We start from the raw sequence: 17,323 nt of genomic DNA on the forward strand, positions 1-17,323 counted from the left end.
TATGACCAAAGCATTTAATTCAGGTCTCTGTGTGACATTCAGGAACTTGAACTTGACCTCAATCCGCTGAAGCATTTTTTTCTGCCATATATCATATTGCAGCAGTATCACTTAAAAAAAATTGCCGGATAGCTCATCTAAGAAGTATTTTAGTGCTTCCAATTCTGTCTTCGGATCATAAAATAATAACACAATTAACAAAGTAGTAGGAATTACATAAAACCCATTCATTTATTACATTTATATTTGAAGGAAAAATGAAAGGATGTGATCCAGGGGAGATTAGGGTAACACAGAATAATATATTCATTATATAGTTAAAAAAAAAAAAATCCCAAAACTACCAGACATGAACTTCACTTTCCCTGTGACTGAGTCAGTTTGACTTCTATCAATAATATAGCCTATAAGCTGCATCAGGAAGTTTGCAACTGCACACAGGATAAAAGCATAAAGAAAAAAACAATGATTAATTAACTCTTAACGTGTTAAAGTGTTGAGTTAACTCTTACAGCCTTACAGTTATCATCTACAGTGTTCATTCGTGTCCAGCTGGAGCATTAAGTGGTAAAAACACTTTAGGTGGTCATTTAATGCAGGGGGGGTGTTTGCTGTTTATCCATAACCAAAGTAAAGAAAGATAGAAACTTCAGATACACACCTAGTTGACAGATGACTAACACAAGCAGCGAAAGTACACATTTGCTGTCCGATGTGTCCATATTCTTCTCGCACAGAGTAGTGTTGGGAAACCGTAGGGGTTAACGAGCCAGCACGAATCTCCACGTCCGACCAACTGAATAAAATCACATTTGTTTGATGCAAGAGTTTGATGTCCCTGTCACGGTTTCCACACAAACGCCATTCCGCGCAGTCTGCGGGTCCGAGCCCATACGAGCGATGGCTGATTCGGACGTGAGTCGGCTCTTTCTGATCGACTCTTTCAAAATAGGTAGGTCGAAGATGACTCGATTCCCAAGTCAAACCTCTTTCTGTATTGCCTCTCTGTATACAGAGAGACTGTATATACTGTTTTCCCATATATCCCTCCTTCAACAATACATTTTCAACAAAATCACTTGATTCCTATCGCATTTATTCATCACCTGATTAGTCATTTTTTTCACTGTGTTGTTGCATTGTGGTTATACAGTAAATAGGCCTGTGGATAATAATAACTAGACTGTAAGCTGCACATTTAGCATGTCCCATATGTGACATACTATTATCTTAACATAGACATATGGTGAAATCGTGAACGTTGCTTACCATAAGAGTGGGCTATAAGGTCTGCACCCTGGGTGCTGATTCAGTCGATTCAAAACAGAGTTCGACTCACTTAAACGGATTTGTTCAGAAGAATCGATTCAGTAAAATGACTCGTTACCCGGTACGCGCGGCATGTGCGCGCGCCGCCCACAGACTGCAGGATTCAGACGGTTTTCTTGCTAATGACATGATTAAGTTTTCTGAAAACAGGACACACAACATTTACACCCCTAAACTGAGATGATGTGTAAGAAAACATATCATTTTTATTTACGAAAGACAAGAAAAGTACAGAAGAAATTCAACTCTGAATCTCCCAGCTGAATACTTGTCTTAAGATGGGCTGTCTGAAAACCATTTAAAAAAATCAAACAGGATATAGCTGTTTAACTAAATGCCATTTTGTAGTCAGTCTCTCTCTCTCTCTCTCTCTCTCTCTCTCTCTCTCCCTCCAATGACCTGTAACCTCTCAACTTGAAAAACTGGGTGAAACCAAATGGGCTAGCAAAATGGCAACTAGTAGATCATCAGTGACCCTGAAAAAATGAAGTCTATAGCCATGAAATGTGATAACAGCAAGTGTGTGTGTGTGTGTGTGTGTGTGTGTGTGTGTGAGACAAGCAGGGAGGGGGATGAATGTCCCTAAAAGAACAGACAGACTAAATGGATTCTACAAAATTGCACATTTGAACAACATTAGCTTACAGATGGTTGCCTGGGGGTCTGTGTTATATTAGGTAATGCTCTGTTGTACTTGTTTATTATCTTCCATAAATTTGTTCATGATGCGTCACTTTAATCATCACCTTTTAACAAAGATGCTCTATGATACAGGTGATACATGTCACTGTTTGAGAAATTAATGGAAAATGTTTCTTAGGTTTTTGTTTTGTTTTGTTTGTTTTTTAGCCATCACCTTATTTTTGGTCTCTCTTTTGTCGTCCCTGTATTTGTACAGGATACGTTTTACACATTACATTACATTCATATACATAGAGAGTGATAGTGGTAAGTTTTATTCAAACCACAACTAATTAAACAGTGAGGCCAGACTATCTGAGCAAATGGGTGAGACAAACAAACCAGGGGTATGCTGGACCAAAAGCTGACAGTATCTGAGCATTTTTAAAAGGGCATTTTCATTATTCAGGATTAAGATTAATAATTAGAAGACAATGGGGATATAGTAAACATTAAGCACTTTTAAGTATTAATACATATGTTTGGGAAAAAGTTATTTGGTCTGTTTGCATTCACAAAGAGGATCCTAAAACTTCAATTATATTCTACTATCTGGTGTCTATGTGAATATATTTGCATAATTTACCAAGGATTATCTTTAATTTATGCAGTGTCTGCACTTCATTTGTGAGATTGCATGTTTCCAGGGGCCCCAAAAAACTGCTCTTACACCCAAGGAAGAGGCAATGTTTTGTGTGTGCAAGAGAGTACTTCCTTTTTGAGATTTTCAAGTAGTTTTCAAGGACAGACCACTGGAGGTGTTTTTCATAAATCTTTTTTAAACACAGCAGCAATAGCATACTACTTATGACTACTTACCATTATACTAGTGGCTGTTGGGCTGACAATAATTAGCCTTCTCTTTTTGATTCTTCCAAAAGAGTGATGCTTGGTTATGCATTGAAAGTCAGAAAAGTGTTTGATATTTTTTTGCACAACGTTGAGGGGTAGTGTGAATCAAATATTCTTCACATTAATTAACAGCCAATTTGGGCACTGCACAAAAACTGGAATGATACAGTTGTCTTTAGGCTGAAACACTACAAAATGTTGTTTTTGAATGTTTTTTGAATGTTGTTTTTGTATGTTAATTTTTCATCCGACCTCTAATAAGTAATTTCATGAACTGGTTTCAGCCTGGAATGCAGGTCATTACGGGATATTGTTATTTAAAATTTACTGGAAACCACCGGAAAGAAATTTCAGTCAACTGGAAACTGACAGCACTTATATTTAGTTAACATAGTATTTAACATTGCATTTTGTTTACCAGCATGTTGTGATAAATTTTCTTATTAAAAAGAAAAATAGATGAAGAATGAATCCCCTGATTCAAAGTATAACAGAGCCACCACAAAATTTGCAAGAAAGCTAGAAAATGTCATTGTAATTGGTAGAAAGCCATTTTTACCTTAATTTTAATTATAAACCTTTAAAATCCCATCTTACTAATCAGTTGCTTATTTTACTGTTAATTTGTAACTATGATGAATTATTCAGTAACAAGTAGCTAAACATAAACACATAACCTGTCAGAAATGTTAACTATTCCTGGTATTATTATTTTTGTCTATATAATTGTTGACAAAGAGCCAAAAGCTGTATTTTTAAAATAAATATTCAAAATATTATAGCTTTTCCTATTAGTGACAGTGACAGTGCAATTATAACACACACACACACACACACACACACACACACTTCCATTAAATATGCCATATATTTTCAATAAATAACTTGGCTGAAGTTCACTGAACTACTGAGAGGCTAATACTCACACTGGTGTCAACACAACTGGCCTTAACAAAAATAACATTGGCTGTCATATTCCAAGCTGGAAATTTCAATGCTACACATATCCAGTGCATATGGATTTAAAATACATAACAGATTATCCACACTACTTTATATACCTACGATTGTGTATTGATTTTAGGCTTGATTGGCCATCATATGCTGTGAGCACTGGCTTCACAAGCATCAGGTATTAGCATGTAAATAAGTTGGAATATCTGCAGCTTTTTCCCCATAAGTTCTTTATATGTAGCAGGACTATTACAGCAGGATAGCATACATTTTCAAACAGCAAAGCTGGCAAAAACTCTGAGAGCAAGCATTGCTTCAATCACAGGAAAATTGTACCAATGCTTGTCACTGTATTTTTGGCACTTTCATATTAATACAGTTTACCTGTAAAAGTAAGAACATAGTGTACCTTTAAAAGTATGAATATAGTGAATATAGTGTAGCTTTAAGAGTATGAATATAGTGAATATAGTGTAGCTTTAAGATTATGAATATAGTGAATATAGTGTAGCTTTAAGAGTATGAATATAGTGAATATAGTGTACCTTTAAAAGTATGAATATAGTGAATATAGTGTACCTTTAAGAGTATGAATATAGTGAATATAGTGTACCTTTGTACCTTTAAAAGTATGAATATAGTGAATATAGTGTAGCTTTAAGAGTATGAATATAGTGAATATAGTGTACCTTTAAGAGTATGAATATAGTGAATATAGTGTACCTTTAAGAGTATGAATATAGTGAATATAGTGTACCTTTAAGAGTATGAATATAGTGAATATAGTATACCTTTAAAAGTATGAATATAGTGAATATAGTGTACCTTTAAGAGTATGAATATAGTGAATATAGTGTACCTTTGTACCTTTAAAAGTATGAATATAGTGAATATAGTGTACCTTTAAGAGTATGAATATAGTGAATATAGTGTACCTTTAAGAGTATGAATATAGTGAATATAGTGTACCTTTAAGAGTATGAATATAGTGAATATAGTGTACCTTTAAAAGTATGAATATAGTGAATATAGTGTACCTTTAAGAGTATGAATATAGTGAATATAGTGTACCTTTAAGAGTATGAATATAGTGAATATAGTGTAGCTTTAAGAGTATGAATATAGTGAATATAGTGTACCTTTAAAAGTATGAATATAGTGAATATAGTGTACCTTTAAAAGTATGAATATAGTGAATATAGTGTACCTTTGTACCTTTAAAAGTATGAATATAGTGAATATAGTGTACCTTTAAGAGTATGAATATAGTGAATATAGTGTACCTTTAAGAGTATGAATATAGTGAATATAGTGTACCTTTAAGAGTATGAATATAGTGAATATAGTGTACCTTTAAAAGTATGAATATAGTGAATATAGTGTACCTTTAAGAGTATGAATATAGTGAATATAGTGTACCTTTAAGAGTATGAATATAGTGAATATAGTGTAGCTTTAAGAGTATGAATATAGTGAATATAGTGTACCTTTAAGAGTATGAATATAGTGAATATAGTGTACCTTTGTACCTTTAAAAGTATGAATATAGTGAATATAGTGTACCTTTAAGAGTATGAATATAGTGAATATAGTGTACCTTTAAGAGTATGAATATAGTGAATATAGTGTAGCTTTAAAAGTATGAATATAGTGAATATAGTGTACCTTTAAGAGTATGAATATAGTGAATATAGTGTAGCTTTAAAAGTATGAATATAGTGAATATAGTATACCTTTAAAAGTATGAATATAGTGAATATAGTGTACTTTTAAGAGTATGAATATAGTGAATATAGTGTAGCTTTAAAAGTATGAATATAGTGAATATAGTGTACCTTTAAGAGTATGAATATAGTGAATATAGTGTACCTTTAAGAGTATGAATATAGTGAATATAGTGTACCTTTAAAAGTATGAATATAGTGAATATAGTGTACCTTTAAGAGTATGAATATAGTGAATATAGTGTACCTTTAAGAGTATGAATATAGTGAATATAGTGTAGCTTTAAAAGTATGAATATAGTGAATATAGTGTACCTTTAAGAGTATGAATATAGTGAATATAGTGTAGCTTTAAAAGTATGAATATAGTGAATATAGTATACCTTTAAAAGTATGAATATAGTGAATATAGTGTACTTTTAAGAGTATGAATATAGTGAATATGGTGTACCTTTAAGAGTATGAATATAGTGAATATAGTGTAGCTTTAAGAGTATGAATATAGTGAACATTTTGTACCTTTAAGAGTATAGTGTACCTAAAAAAATTAACATTTAGGTTATATAATGTTCACATATTTAAGTCATATAATTAGTTCTCAAGGATCATGGCTCTGGCTCAAATGAGTTTTAGAGGTACACTATATACAAAAGAGAGTAAATTGTTGTTTCTGGATATAATGTTTTTTAATCCTTAAGCTGCATGTTTAAGTAATTAATTAATATTCTTTAACAGAATATCTTTGTCATTATCATGGCAATTCTTTAGCTCACTGCATCTGTGATTCTGAGAAATTTACTTACATACAATCAGATTTTCCTATAACTTTCAGCCACTATTAAAGGGTTTACTTTTGACATTTGATTTGTGACTAATTAAGACACTACAAATAGGAGACAATTCAATATAAATGTCAACGTAATACCTAGATACAAACAAAAACTCTAATATTAAAATGATTTAAAGAAAATCTCCCACTCTTACCACATACTCGCAATATATGCTATATGTAGCTCTGCCATGATTGCATGGCACCAGATGTCATAGACCACTGCCAGCATTATTGACTAGTAGCATCATGCTCAGGCCTTCAGCAATATAACCGGCAAAATCAATCTCTCTTTCAGAACAGGGAAAGCAGCTTAGATGGATGGGGGAGTCATTTATATAACAATTTTAAGTAAACAGTACTGAATAGAAATGTTATCAGTGGGAGATTATTATTAATCATGTTTTAAATGGACTCATTGACCAGAACATGAAACACCACTGAATTGTTTGTAATTGAAATCACATGTTTCACATGTAAATTAATTTAGATGTGAAGTTAATGTTATATTTCTGTAAGGGCCATTACTATTCTGGAAGATGTTTTTATAAAACAATCATATCAGCTCTCTCACACTTCGTAATCCTGAATCTACATTCAAACCCCCAGAGCACAATTTTTTACTATTCACACTTTATGGAGAAACACTGTCATTGTGGGGCCATATTGCAGCGTGGCTTGTGTGGAGGACTGCGAGTCCTGTTTCTATAATTCATTTTCTTAGATTGAGAGTGGTGTCCACTGCACTGTGGAGCTCTCTACATACCAGGCACAGAACAAAACGGCCCTTTAGAGGCTCAAACACAAGCATTAAATCAAAGTGCTTCTAAATGACATCAGGTTGCCTGAGTCCTGGGAGAGAAAAGAGGAGGAGAGCAGCAACTGAGAGGGCCTTTTATCTGAGTCCCAGTGATGGAGCCATGCTCAGACTCACGTCTCAGTCACTCGACAGGAGAGAAGAGAGATCATACCCACACACACACACACACACACACAAAGGTGCAAAATTTTCACATCTTAGGCAGTTCACTAACAGAGAGAAACAACATGCCATTTTGACACTAAAATATACCCTCTATGTAGTAAAGTGGCCCTATAGAACTATATACAGTGTTACACTGGGCTCCAAGGTACACTAAGTAGTTGCACACTTTAAAAACATTGCACACTCATGATCATTTAGTGTCTTTATCAGTGTATAGCTCCCCCACATTGTTCATCTCTGGTATATTTTTATCTTTACAGCACATATGTACAGCACTCAAATGTTAAATGGGTAAATACCTCCTAAATAGGCCAGAAACAATGGCAGAAGTCATATCTCTTACTTCCAGAGCACTTGCCAAGGGCACAGTTTGTTAACTTGGCTTAATTAATGCATATTGATTGGCCAGTTTTCTGTGACTGTGGCAGAGCTGCAGCTAATTGGATGAGGCCCATTTCACAGCAGTAATGTGCCCAGACACCACCAAATCCTCACTCTGCTCCAAAGTTGAAAGGTTACAAAGTAAACCACACTAACCACAACACTACTGGTGTTCTTTAATGAAAAGTTAACATTTAAATCTGAAGCATTTTAACTGGTTTACTTTTAAAGGTTCAAATGAGGTGTTGACTTTGGACTTACACTGACCTACATGACTGGTAAACAATACTGGTGAGCGAGTATACCCCTGACAAACTGCAAATAGACTATTTAAAGCCCTAATTGTTTCATTTCATATGTAAGTGGCTTTTATTCTGATAAAAATGTGGTGAAAGAAAGACCTAGAAAAGGAAAGGAACTGAACTGATGCAGTGAGGTTTCCTAGCAACCAGAGAGCAGTGAGGTAAATGCTACTTTAGTGCCATTCTAAAGTGAATTTGAATATGTGAAAAAGGAAGAGTTTCAAGCTATTTTCAAGTATTTTGTTCATGGTAACACCAAAGTTTTGCTTCCCTGTGGTGGAATATGGCAGCATATGCATGTGGTCATATTTGAGCACCAAGCCATTCAATAAATGACAATGAAAAACAGTTTGCTTGTGGTAGAAGAGAATCTTGATATTTCTACCACCTTTATACTACCACAAAGCACAAAAAATCCCATTCAACACTTATTCAACAGAGAACAAAAAAAATTACTTAAACATAAGAAAAAACAATTGCATGCTGTGTGCAACTGTGCCCCCACCTCTCAGTCCCTAATTTTTTAATCTTCAAAGCTGCCCAGCGGTCTTGTTTTGCTTTGGTATGGCCTTTAGCATCGCTATTCACCCCATTCAGACCTCTGAGGCCGAGCAGAAGCATCTGCTGACAATGGCTCTGAGCTCACTCTTTCTCAGGGTGTCCAGCTGCACAATGGATTTCTTCAGCCCCAGCATAAAAGAGTCTTGCGCACAAAAAAGGTCCAAATTCAATGGCATTCTTCTTCCCAATCAGGCACAGCACATGCTCCAGCTAACCATCTCAAATGAGGATTTCTTTTTATGGTGAATCAGGATACATTCTGAAAACACTTGCAAGCAAATGCTTGACTCTCAAAATGTTTAAATGTTTGGGATAGTTAATTAATGTCACCAAATAAAAAATAAAAACAGACATTCATGGAACCCTAACTGCAATTTCCTATATGATATAGAGATAATTGGCAAATTCATAAAAAAATATTTTTCAACATTTTACTTAGGCAGCATGCCTTTACATCGTGTGTAATTCATATAGAGTGTTGTGGCCGTCCCTCAACTCTCTGTCTACATTAGCTCCCCTATCACATCCTCCATCTGGGCCGAGGGAGCACCATTGTCACGCCACACAACAGCCCCTTTGGCACCTCGGCAGCGTAACATCCCAAGGCTGCTTTACCCCAATGCCTAACTTTCCAGCATGAGAGAAAAGAACTGGGCACACATCACACTGCAAGTGGCCTAATCACTTTCCACTATCTGCATCTGCAGATGGCCATTTTCACACTGCAAATCAAAAGCCACCTCACTAATTAGAGCCCTCAATCCATTCACTGCTATCCTACTTTTGGAAAGTGAACTCTTCTATTCTGCGGCTGAGCAATAAGATGCAACTGGCCCAGATGAAACCACTGGCACTCTCTTTTTTGCTTGTGCTGTCTGACAGTGGTGTCTTACATCTCCATTGCCAAGGCTATTAACAACCAAGGAACCCACTCAAGAGCAAAATGGAAGTAAATATTTTAGAATTAGTTTGTCTTTTTATGCCTTTTAAGCCATGTTGTGTGACCCTTGACTAATTGAAAGCCTGTATACCTTTAGACATTTCCAGCATGATGTGATTTGTCTTTTAGATCATGAATGTTTGTAGCTGGAGAAGAAAATCTTTATACTTTAGTTTCCTTGTAAATAATAATAATAATAATAATAATAATAATAATAATAATAATAATAATAATAGCTATAAACTTTCATGATCTAAAAGACAAATATTCACAAATATTTGTGTTTTCCAGGGAAAAAACCCATTTAAGAAAGGTGTCCTGATAATCAACTGATTTTTTTTTATCAGATGTTATATCTATGATTTAATTACAATGTCATGCCGTTATGACACAGAATAAATTATTGAATTTAATTAAAATAAAATTGTACATTTTTAAAGAATATTTTTACTTGAGTTATTCCCACTTCAGAGTGATATTCATCCTGGCACGGTTCATGCCTCACGCCTTGCCAACTCAAACAGTGCCTCCAAGGGGATTCTTTAGGAATTGCAATTATTGTGGCAGTTTGGAGCACAAAAGCTATAAAAACATTTAATCAAATATAATAAATAAACATAATGAATTTTCTTGTTATCATGAATGTTTGTTTGTGGTCTTGTAGTAGTACTGCATTAAATGTAATACTACTAAAATAATATAGACAGTAGAATAAAGACAGTAGAAATATCCTGAAAGTGAAGTGTGAAGCGCAGAATGTGATCCATGGAGACTGAACTATGGGCTCATTCACTGATGCACCACACAGAGCTGGAATTCTTTCAGTCTTACTGGTTTCTTTTCAGCAAAGCTGTGCGAGCTCTGAGATCCATTCACACCCAGTCAACACCAGTGTGGCCTTTTCTGTGCTCATAATTGGTGAGCTCAGGCAGAAATATTTGAGTCCAGCACACCGACTGCAGCCATCCAGAACACTGAGTTTGAGACAAGAACACAAAAAGCACAACAACAACAACAACAACAAAAAACCTTGAAAAAGGATGCTTTCCTTTGATGAAATGACAAATCCTTTCAGTCACTATAAGAAGACTGACAATGAAATTAAACAATAATGAGCATTCATCAGACTTGTATATCTGAACTGCTGGAGGCTATAGTTAGTTCTGATTGTTTATTATAACTCAAACATCAGTCATCATTTATCTTCTCAGCATTTTCTCTGAAAGGTTTTGATTTTTTAGTGGTTTTGATGCTTATTAACCTCATATTTGGACATATCCATGAGCTATAATAAGATACTCATTTTACACAATGTCAAAAATGTCCAAAGCTTACCTATATCTGTGCAATTAAGACGAATATGACGCTGCTTTCAATACCACGCAAGTGGTCATTTGGTCAGAATTACACCATTTTCACTCTCCATTCACTCGAGCTACAAAGTGGGGAAAAAACATGGATGCCATCATGTTCGACTTTCATTAGCAACAAATTAGCCAGCAAACTATGAGTACTGCATATTTTCCTCCTCAAAACACCAACCTGTAGAGTCAGTGTTAAAGATTTCACATCTATCTAATTTGTCTGTATGTTGATTGATCTAAAGCAAATACTTGTATTTCCAGCATAACTTATTTAAAGTAAGAAGTGTTAGTTTGTTTACTACTGATGCTTTGCGCAGCCATATTGATTGAGCTGCATAATTTCTGTGGCCACGCGGGTGCGTCCCCGGCCAGGCTGGGTGGGCACTGGCCCCATACACATCTCCCTCCGTGGTTATCCGATCCATGCCCCCTGCCCAGTTTGCTCCACACCCAGGTCCTGATCCAGACCACGCCTAGGTTCTAGGCTCCAGATCCACCATGACCCTGACCAGGATAAAGTGAAGATGAATGAATGAATGAATCAATCAATCAATCAATCAATCAATCACTCAATCAATGAAGGGAAGAGTATATTCTTAAGTTTCAGGGGATAGTTGACAGGTACATCCAATAATACCATGTTTGGCCGGATAGCTAAATAACCAGTAAGGTTATTTATTTATTAGGATAAATATGTTAATTTGTTAACGTGTTTATTCGTTTTTATCATAGTTTATTTAATCTGCTTGGGGAGGGAAAGGTAGGAAGGTGGGGCCTCAGTGAGTAGTTGACAACCGTTATTAAAAAAAAAAAAAATATATATATATATATATATATATATATATATATATATATATATATATATATATATATATATATATGTATATATATATATATATAAGTAACTTCTGAGGTGGCCTATTTGTGTTTTGCTAAGGGTGTGACCCACTGTTTGCCATCCAGTCAACTTATGATAAAAATACTTCATGCTTTGGTGAGAGCAATGTTATATGTGTGTGTTAAAAAAACATACTTCTTATTCCAAAAGTTAACAAACCATGAATTCACACTTCATGTCCCCTGTCTAATTGTCTGCACTGAGCACAACAGTTCTAACACAGACCACGGTTTTTCTCACTAAGCCGTGACATGCTGTTGGCTCCTCTAGTCATTAAAGATTTTTTTTAGCTTTAATTTACTCTGCAGGCACTGCTCTGATGCATGCTTGTGAAATTAATCGTTGTCATATTGTTGCTTTCAATAAGTTAGAATTGTGCAGAATAAAAATGTTTTGCATAAATTTACTAAATTTACTAAAACAGAGGTCAGCTTTAAAAAAAAATCACTTACTTGAATAAGCATTGGTGTGGATGACAGAGATTTACAGAATCCATTGGTTAAAACTCCTAAACTACACCATCACTACTGAGTATCACTCAGTAGTGATACTCTCTTTTTGTGCGGATGGGGCATTAACACAATAACAAAAGATCATCTAGAACTACCAAAAAGTAATTACAGAAATATGTCACACTTTTCTGATAGCACTTTCATCATCAAAGCTCATGCCATCACATTGGCGTCATGTCTGCTTTCTTAATGAGCTGAACCCAGTCAGGAGAAGTTCATACACTAGTGAGGAGAATAGGTGAACAAACATTACTCAGAACTTGTAGTGGAAGCTCAGCATGAACCATTGCACGTGCAGATGACTTTGCTTTTTTCATCACAACCATGAGCTGCTACACGTAAGACTTCACAAGTGGGTCTGAAATTGCTACTCCTGTTTTCCAGCACAGACAGAGGGAATATACCAGTCCCTGAACAACACTTCCAAAGGAAAAGCTCCTGAAGCACTATGGTAGCGTTGAACGTCACTGGCCTTCATGATGGCCATCTGCTACAGAAGGTCTCTACCACTTGCCACCCAAATAGGAAAGTTATCCCACGTAAGCCTCGAAAGCCTCGAAAGAAAGTGAAGGCGATTATCTGTGTTCTATTTGTGGAGTTATTCGAGAGGTTCACTTTTCTTGGGATTGTGTGTAATATGATCCTCTTTTGCACCATCAAGTTGGGATATGACAATTACCAAGCAGCCACAGTAAACCTGTGTTTTGTGGGAGCCAGTACACTCACACCTGTTCTCGCCGGGTGGTTCGCAGAGACGTGTTTGGGAAGGAAAAAAGTTCTCTACCTTTGTACTCTACTTCATTTCTTTGGTGAGTTATTGTTCTAAGAGTTCACAAGTGTTCAACTGATTTCGATTCATTTTAAAAGAACTCTTGGTTCTTAATGTGCTTAATGTTTAATTTGTGTTTTATCTACGTGTGAAGATCTTTACCGGAAGCAAAGCTTATATAAGGACACTTTGGAGAATTATTGTAAATAGAGTTAATATAAAGATTTCATATAGAGTGTAATAAGTAAGTAGAAACATTATAGAAAATTGTCCTTTATAGATTTTTTTTTTTTCATTTTCATGTTTTATTGTAAACAAATTATACTGTCTTGTCTGAAAAACTTTACCTATTGGGGATTTTTGATACTGCTGTTGGCCATGACTGAAAAGTAAAGGCTATCTTTAATGGTCTTGATGCCTTTATAATCTATCTGCCTGTGAATTCATTTAATATTGTTATTTTTCTTAAAAACCTAAATAATTACTGATTATATAAGAAGTGTGGATCATGAATACTTCTAGAGTGAACCTAGTAAATCCTTCTTTGATATAATGAGGCTACAATCCTACACATATGCACTACTTTGCGTGGGCATCATGAATAGATCCACACATAATTCAAATCCATGTCAATAAAACACCTAAAGAAATAATGAACATTTGCGAATGAATCTGTATATTTATGATTATTATGTTTGACTCCTTCAGATCTTAGGATTCTTTGCATAGGATACACGAGTTATTGATTTTATGCCTTTATGCCATTTCCCTTTCATAGGCACAGCACTGCTCCCGGTAGTTGCATTTCCATTTGAGGATTTCTACATCGACACACACAATATTATACATCACCTTGAGCCGCAGATACAACATATTCTCTTCTACACAGGGCTGCTGGCTGCTGCTTTTGGGATTGGGGGGATACGTGCTATCCTCTGCCCACTGGGAGTCAATAACCTTCAAGGTTATAATCAAAAGAAGATACTATCCTTTTTCAACTGGTAAGAAATTCATTCACTCTTCATTACTATTTATGGGCAAACAGAAATGCCAGTATGGAGTTGGCTCAGCCACTACATTAGTTCTTTGTGAAATCTGAGTCTGTATTTGTTTTCTGAAAGAACACACTTGACATTACACCCACAGGATCTACTGGTTAGTCAATCTGAATTCTACAGTCATCTTCCTGGGAATCGCCTATATTCAGCAGTCTGTGGGCAAAAACCTGGGCTTTCTCATTCCCTTCACTTCTGTTCTCTTGGGACTCATTGGCATAAATATGGCACGCAGCAATCTTATCCTACATCCCAAGAAAGGTAGCAGTAAAAACACACCTGGAAACACAATATAGAAACAATGGCTTTAGCAAACGCATGGGTTAAACTTGTATACTGTGTAGACATCACTATAATTGATCTTTTGGCTTTGCTCTTGAACATGAATGAATGATGTATGAGTGTTACTAAAACACTTGCTTCTGGAATGTTTTCTGTTTTGGGTGATGTACAGGTAGTTCGTTGCTGACTACACTAGGTGTGTTTCTAAACTCCTTACAAATGTGTTGCCTCCGTTATCGTCATTTGAGTGGAGATGTGACAGACTGGCTTGATCGTGCCAAAGAGAACAATGGAGGATGTTACAGTGAGACCAAAGTAGAAAATGTTAAGATTCTGGTCAAGCTTTTTCCTCTTTTTGGACTGCAATTACTCTACCGGGCTTGTATAACCCAGGCAAGTATGCATGGAAGAATGCTTTATCTGTCATATGAATTCATCTGTTATCTGTGTTATATGAAATATAATAGCAAGTCTAGAAAACATGGCCAAGCATCTTGTGAAGTGATGATTATTGATGACCAGACAACTCTACTGTAGACAAACAAATTTGCCTATTAAAGTTCATATTATTCTCAATGCAGGCTTCTATCCAATAGCTGTCAATCATTTTTCCTGGGTCTTTGTTCTTTTACAGATTCCATCAGGATACTATCTCCAGACGATGCATTCAAACCTCAACATTAATGGTGTCATGCTGCCAATAGCAGCTATGAATGTAATCAGTATTTTGCCGCTGCTAATTTTAGCACCGCTACTGGAGTTTGTCAGCACCTTATACCAGTATTTAAAGAAAACGCCTCCCTCCCCAGTCAAATTCATAAGTAGGTACCTTCAGTGTGACCATTTCAAGTTAACCAGCAAAATCTTAATCATGTTAAGTTAACCGATGTGCCATCTTCTCTTCCAGTAATCGGGCATGCGTGTGCAGCTCTGTCTGCACTAATTGCAGGGATTTCAGAGATTCACAGAAAGGACTATCCTCAGATGGATCAGAGCCTCTCAGGAACAGTGCTTCAAGTGTCCTCAATGCCCTGCGTTCATCTTGCACCTCAGTACATCTTACTGGGTGTGGCAGAGGCCTTTGTCACACCAGCATGTAAGCATTCATTCTTATGTACAAATGTACAAAACTGTTTTAAATACATTTTCACTGAAACACCAGTCTTTTTTTTCTTTTTCCTCTACTCAGGCTCTGTTATCTCTTTCTGTCTGACTCCCAGCAACCTCAGAGGGATCTCCCTACACTTCCTTACCCTCTCCTATGGTGGAGGATGTTTTTTGGGTGCTCTTCTGATTCAGTTCTTTTACTTCGTGTCTGGTGGTAAGGACACTTTTTAAGATCCTTTAACAATTCAAGCATGAAGAGAAACATGATAAGTGTTTTTGGATAAAATAAACAGGCAAATCCAAGTCACTGCACATGACTGAAACTTTGCACATTTTTGCTTTCAGGAAGCTTTTATCCAAATATATTAAACAATGGCAATATGGAGAGATTTTTTCTTACTGTAGCACTATTGATGGCCATAAACACCCTGATATTTTGGAAAATATCTCACAGGTAGGGTATAATTTATCATTTTGCTCTTTGTTCATACATCACATTTGGATTCCATGCATAGATGGAGCTACACCACATCATCCACAAATAATGTATTTTATACTTACAGTATGCTTTATATATTACGACCCAGTATAGCTGATAATATGGCAGGCACAAATATTGTTGAAAATGAAATGAAAACTGTGATCATATCAGCTACATCATCTGTATGGTTTCTTGTGCAGGTACACAGATCTGAGTGTTGAATTAAATACAAGAGTGAGACAAAGTCAGCTGGCTGAAAAGCTTCTACAGTATAAAGCCTGTCTCAGATATTATACAGTGGAACCTCACCATCCATAGAGCCTATTCTTTAACTTCTGCATGATGGTCAATTATTATTATTGTTTTACTGTACTACATGGCTTTGGCAAATTATTGCTGCATTACTTTGTTTTTGTTTTTTTTCCAAATCATTGTGGCGCTGGCGTTACACATAGTATTTAATAGAACTATAATTATGTGCTTCAAAAGTGTTTTCCTCCTACATATATGACTCTAAGCTGTGAAATTGTTGGTGCTACCAATCCCTTAATGTGACTGAACCACCAATGAAGGCATACAATAAAGTTGCTTTGTAATATGAAAAGATTCTTTTTGTGGGTGGTTGACTTGACCAATCTATATAATAAATATCATTTCATCTATTGGAGTAATGTACATTATCATTCCAAAAACTGAGGTACATACATTACCAGAAATTTCCAAACCTCAAAGAAGCTCTAGGCTCTAAAGCTGTGGCTCTCAAAGTGGGGTCTGTGGTGCAGCGATATAACAAGGGAGTGGAATGCATTTTGTAGGTGTTACCAAACTAGGGGTCATGACCCCATGTGGGGTCACTTGATTTACAAATGGGGTCATCAGAGAAACCCACAATCTCCTCTTTTTGTTTTATTCATTTATTTTACAAATATTAGATATATTAATATTAGAAATACCAAAGATGGATTTTGTGTGCTAATATTTTGAAATATTACTGAGACTCACATTCAGACAAACCACTTTAAAATAAAAGCATACCTGCTATTTTATTCCTTTTCCACTATCCTGACATGCTGAACCAAGCACGGGAATTCAGCAATAAAATGACAAATTTCCGCAACCTGCCAAAAGGTCTGTTTTGCACACCAGTCTACTGGATTATTTAGATCAGTAAATCTTTAATGTAATGTCAGAGTTTTCCATTTTTAATGTAAAGTCAGAGTTTTCCATTTGAGATGCAGCTCATCACAGAAAGTTTTAAAGAGAGATAGAACTATTCAGTGAGTCTAACATTGCTGTGCGAACTTTTACAGTTCAATG

The 17,323-nt window shown here is 35.7% G+C and overlaps 2 protein-coding genes across 5 annotated transcripts in view; one reads left to right on the plus strand and one right to left on the minus strand.

The window, feature by feature from the left end:
* The window catches only part of ptprz1a (protein tyrosine phosphatase receptor type Z1a), a 51,774-nt gene extending 50,850 nt beyond the window's left edge, over positions 1-924 (minus strand). For 2 of the 4 annotated variants that reach the window (XM_026919205.3, XM_026919204.3), the window contains exon 1: positions 662-924. In XM_026919205.3, the coding sequence (XP_026775006.3) occupies positions 662-722 (61 nt within the window). In that variant the 5' untranslated portion in view covers positions 723-924. The remainder of the gene's footprint in view (positions 1-661) is intronic. The other 2 variants (XM_026919206.3, XM_026919207.3) reach the window with 2 other exon arrangements.
* Positions 925-12,706: 11,782 nt separating this feature from the next.
* On the plus strand, positions 12,707-16,627 carry slc15a5 (solute carrier family 15 member 5). Its single transcript, XM_026919805.3, has 9 exons — positions 12,707-13,121; positions 13,860-14,082; positions 14,228-14,397; positions 14,591-14,811; positions 15,053-15,239; positions 15,326-15,514; positions 15,608-15,739; positions 15,871-15,979; positions 16,207-16,627. Exons 1-9 carry the CDS (start codon positions 12,761-12,763, stop codon positions 16,322-16,324), a joined length of 1,710 nt encoding a protein of 569 aa, XP_026775606.3. The 5' UTR covers positions 12,707-12,760; the 3' UTR covers positions 16,325-16,627.
* The last annotated feature ends 696 nt before the right edge of the window (positions 16,628-17,323 follow it).

This window comes from Pangasianodon hypophthalmus, chromosome 9 (assembly GCF_027358585.1).
Source record: "Pangasianodon hypophthalmus isolate fPanHyp1 chromosome 9, fPanHyp1.pri, whole genome shotgun sequence".
NCBI lineage: Eukaryota > Metazoa > Chordata > Actinopteri > Siluriformes > Pangasiidae > Pangasianodon > Pangasianodon hypophthalmus.

Excerpts from the sequence above, each read along its gene's own strand:
- slc15a5 (XM_026919805.3), top strand. The coding sequence starts at position 12,761 with ATGGTAGCGTTGAACGTCACTGGCCTTCATGATGGCCATCTGCTACAG. Across the intron at positions 14,812-15,052 it reads ACCGGGCTTGTATAACCCAG|ATTCCATCAGGATACTATCT; the intron begins GCAAGTATGCAT and ends GTTCTTTTACAG. Across the intron at positions 15,980-16,206 it reads TTTTGGAAAATATCTCACAG|GTACACAGATCTGAGTGTTG; the intron begins GTAGGGTATAAT and ends TTTCTTGTGCAG.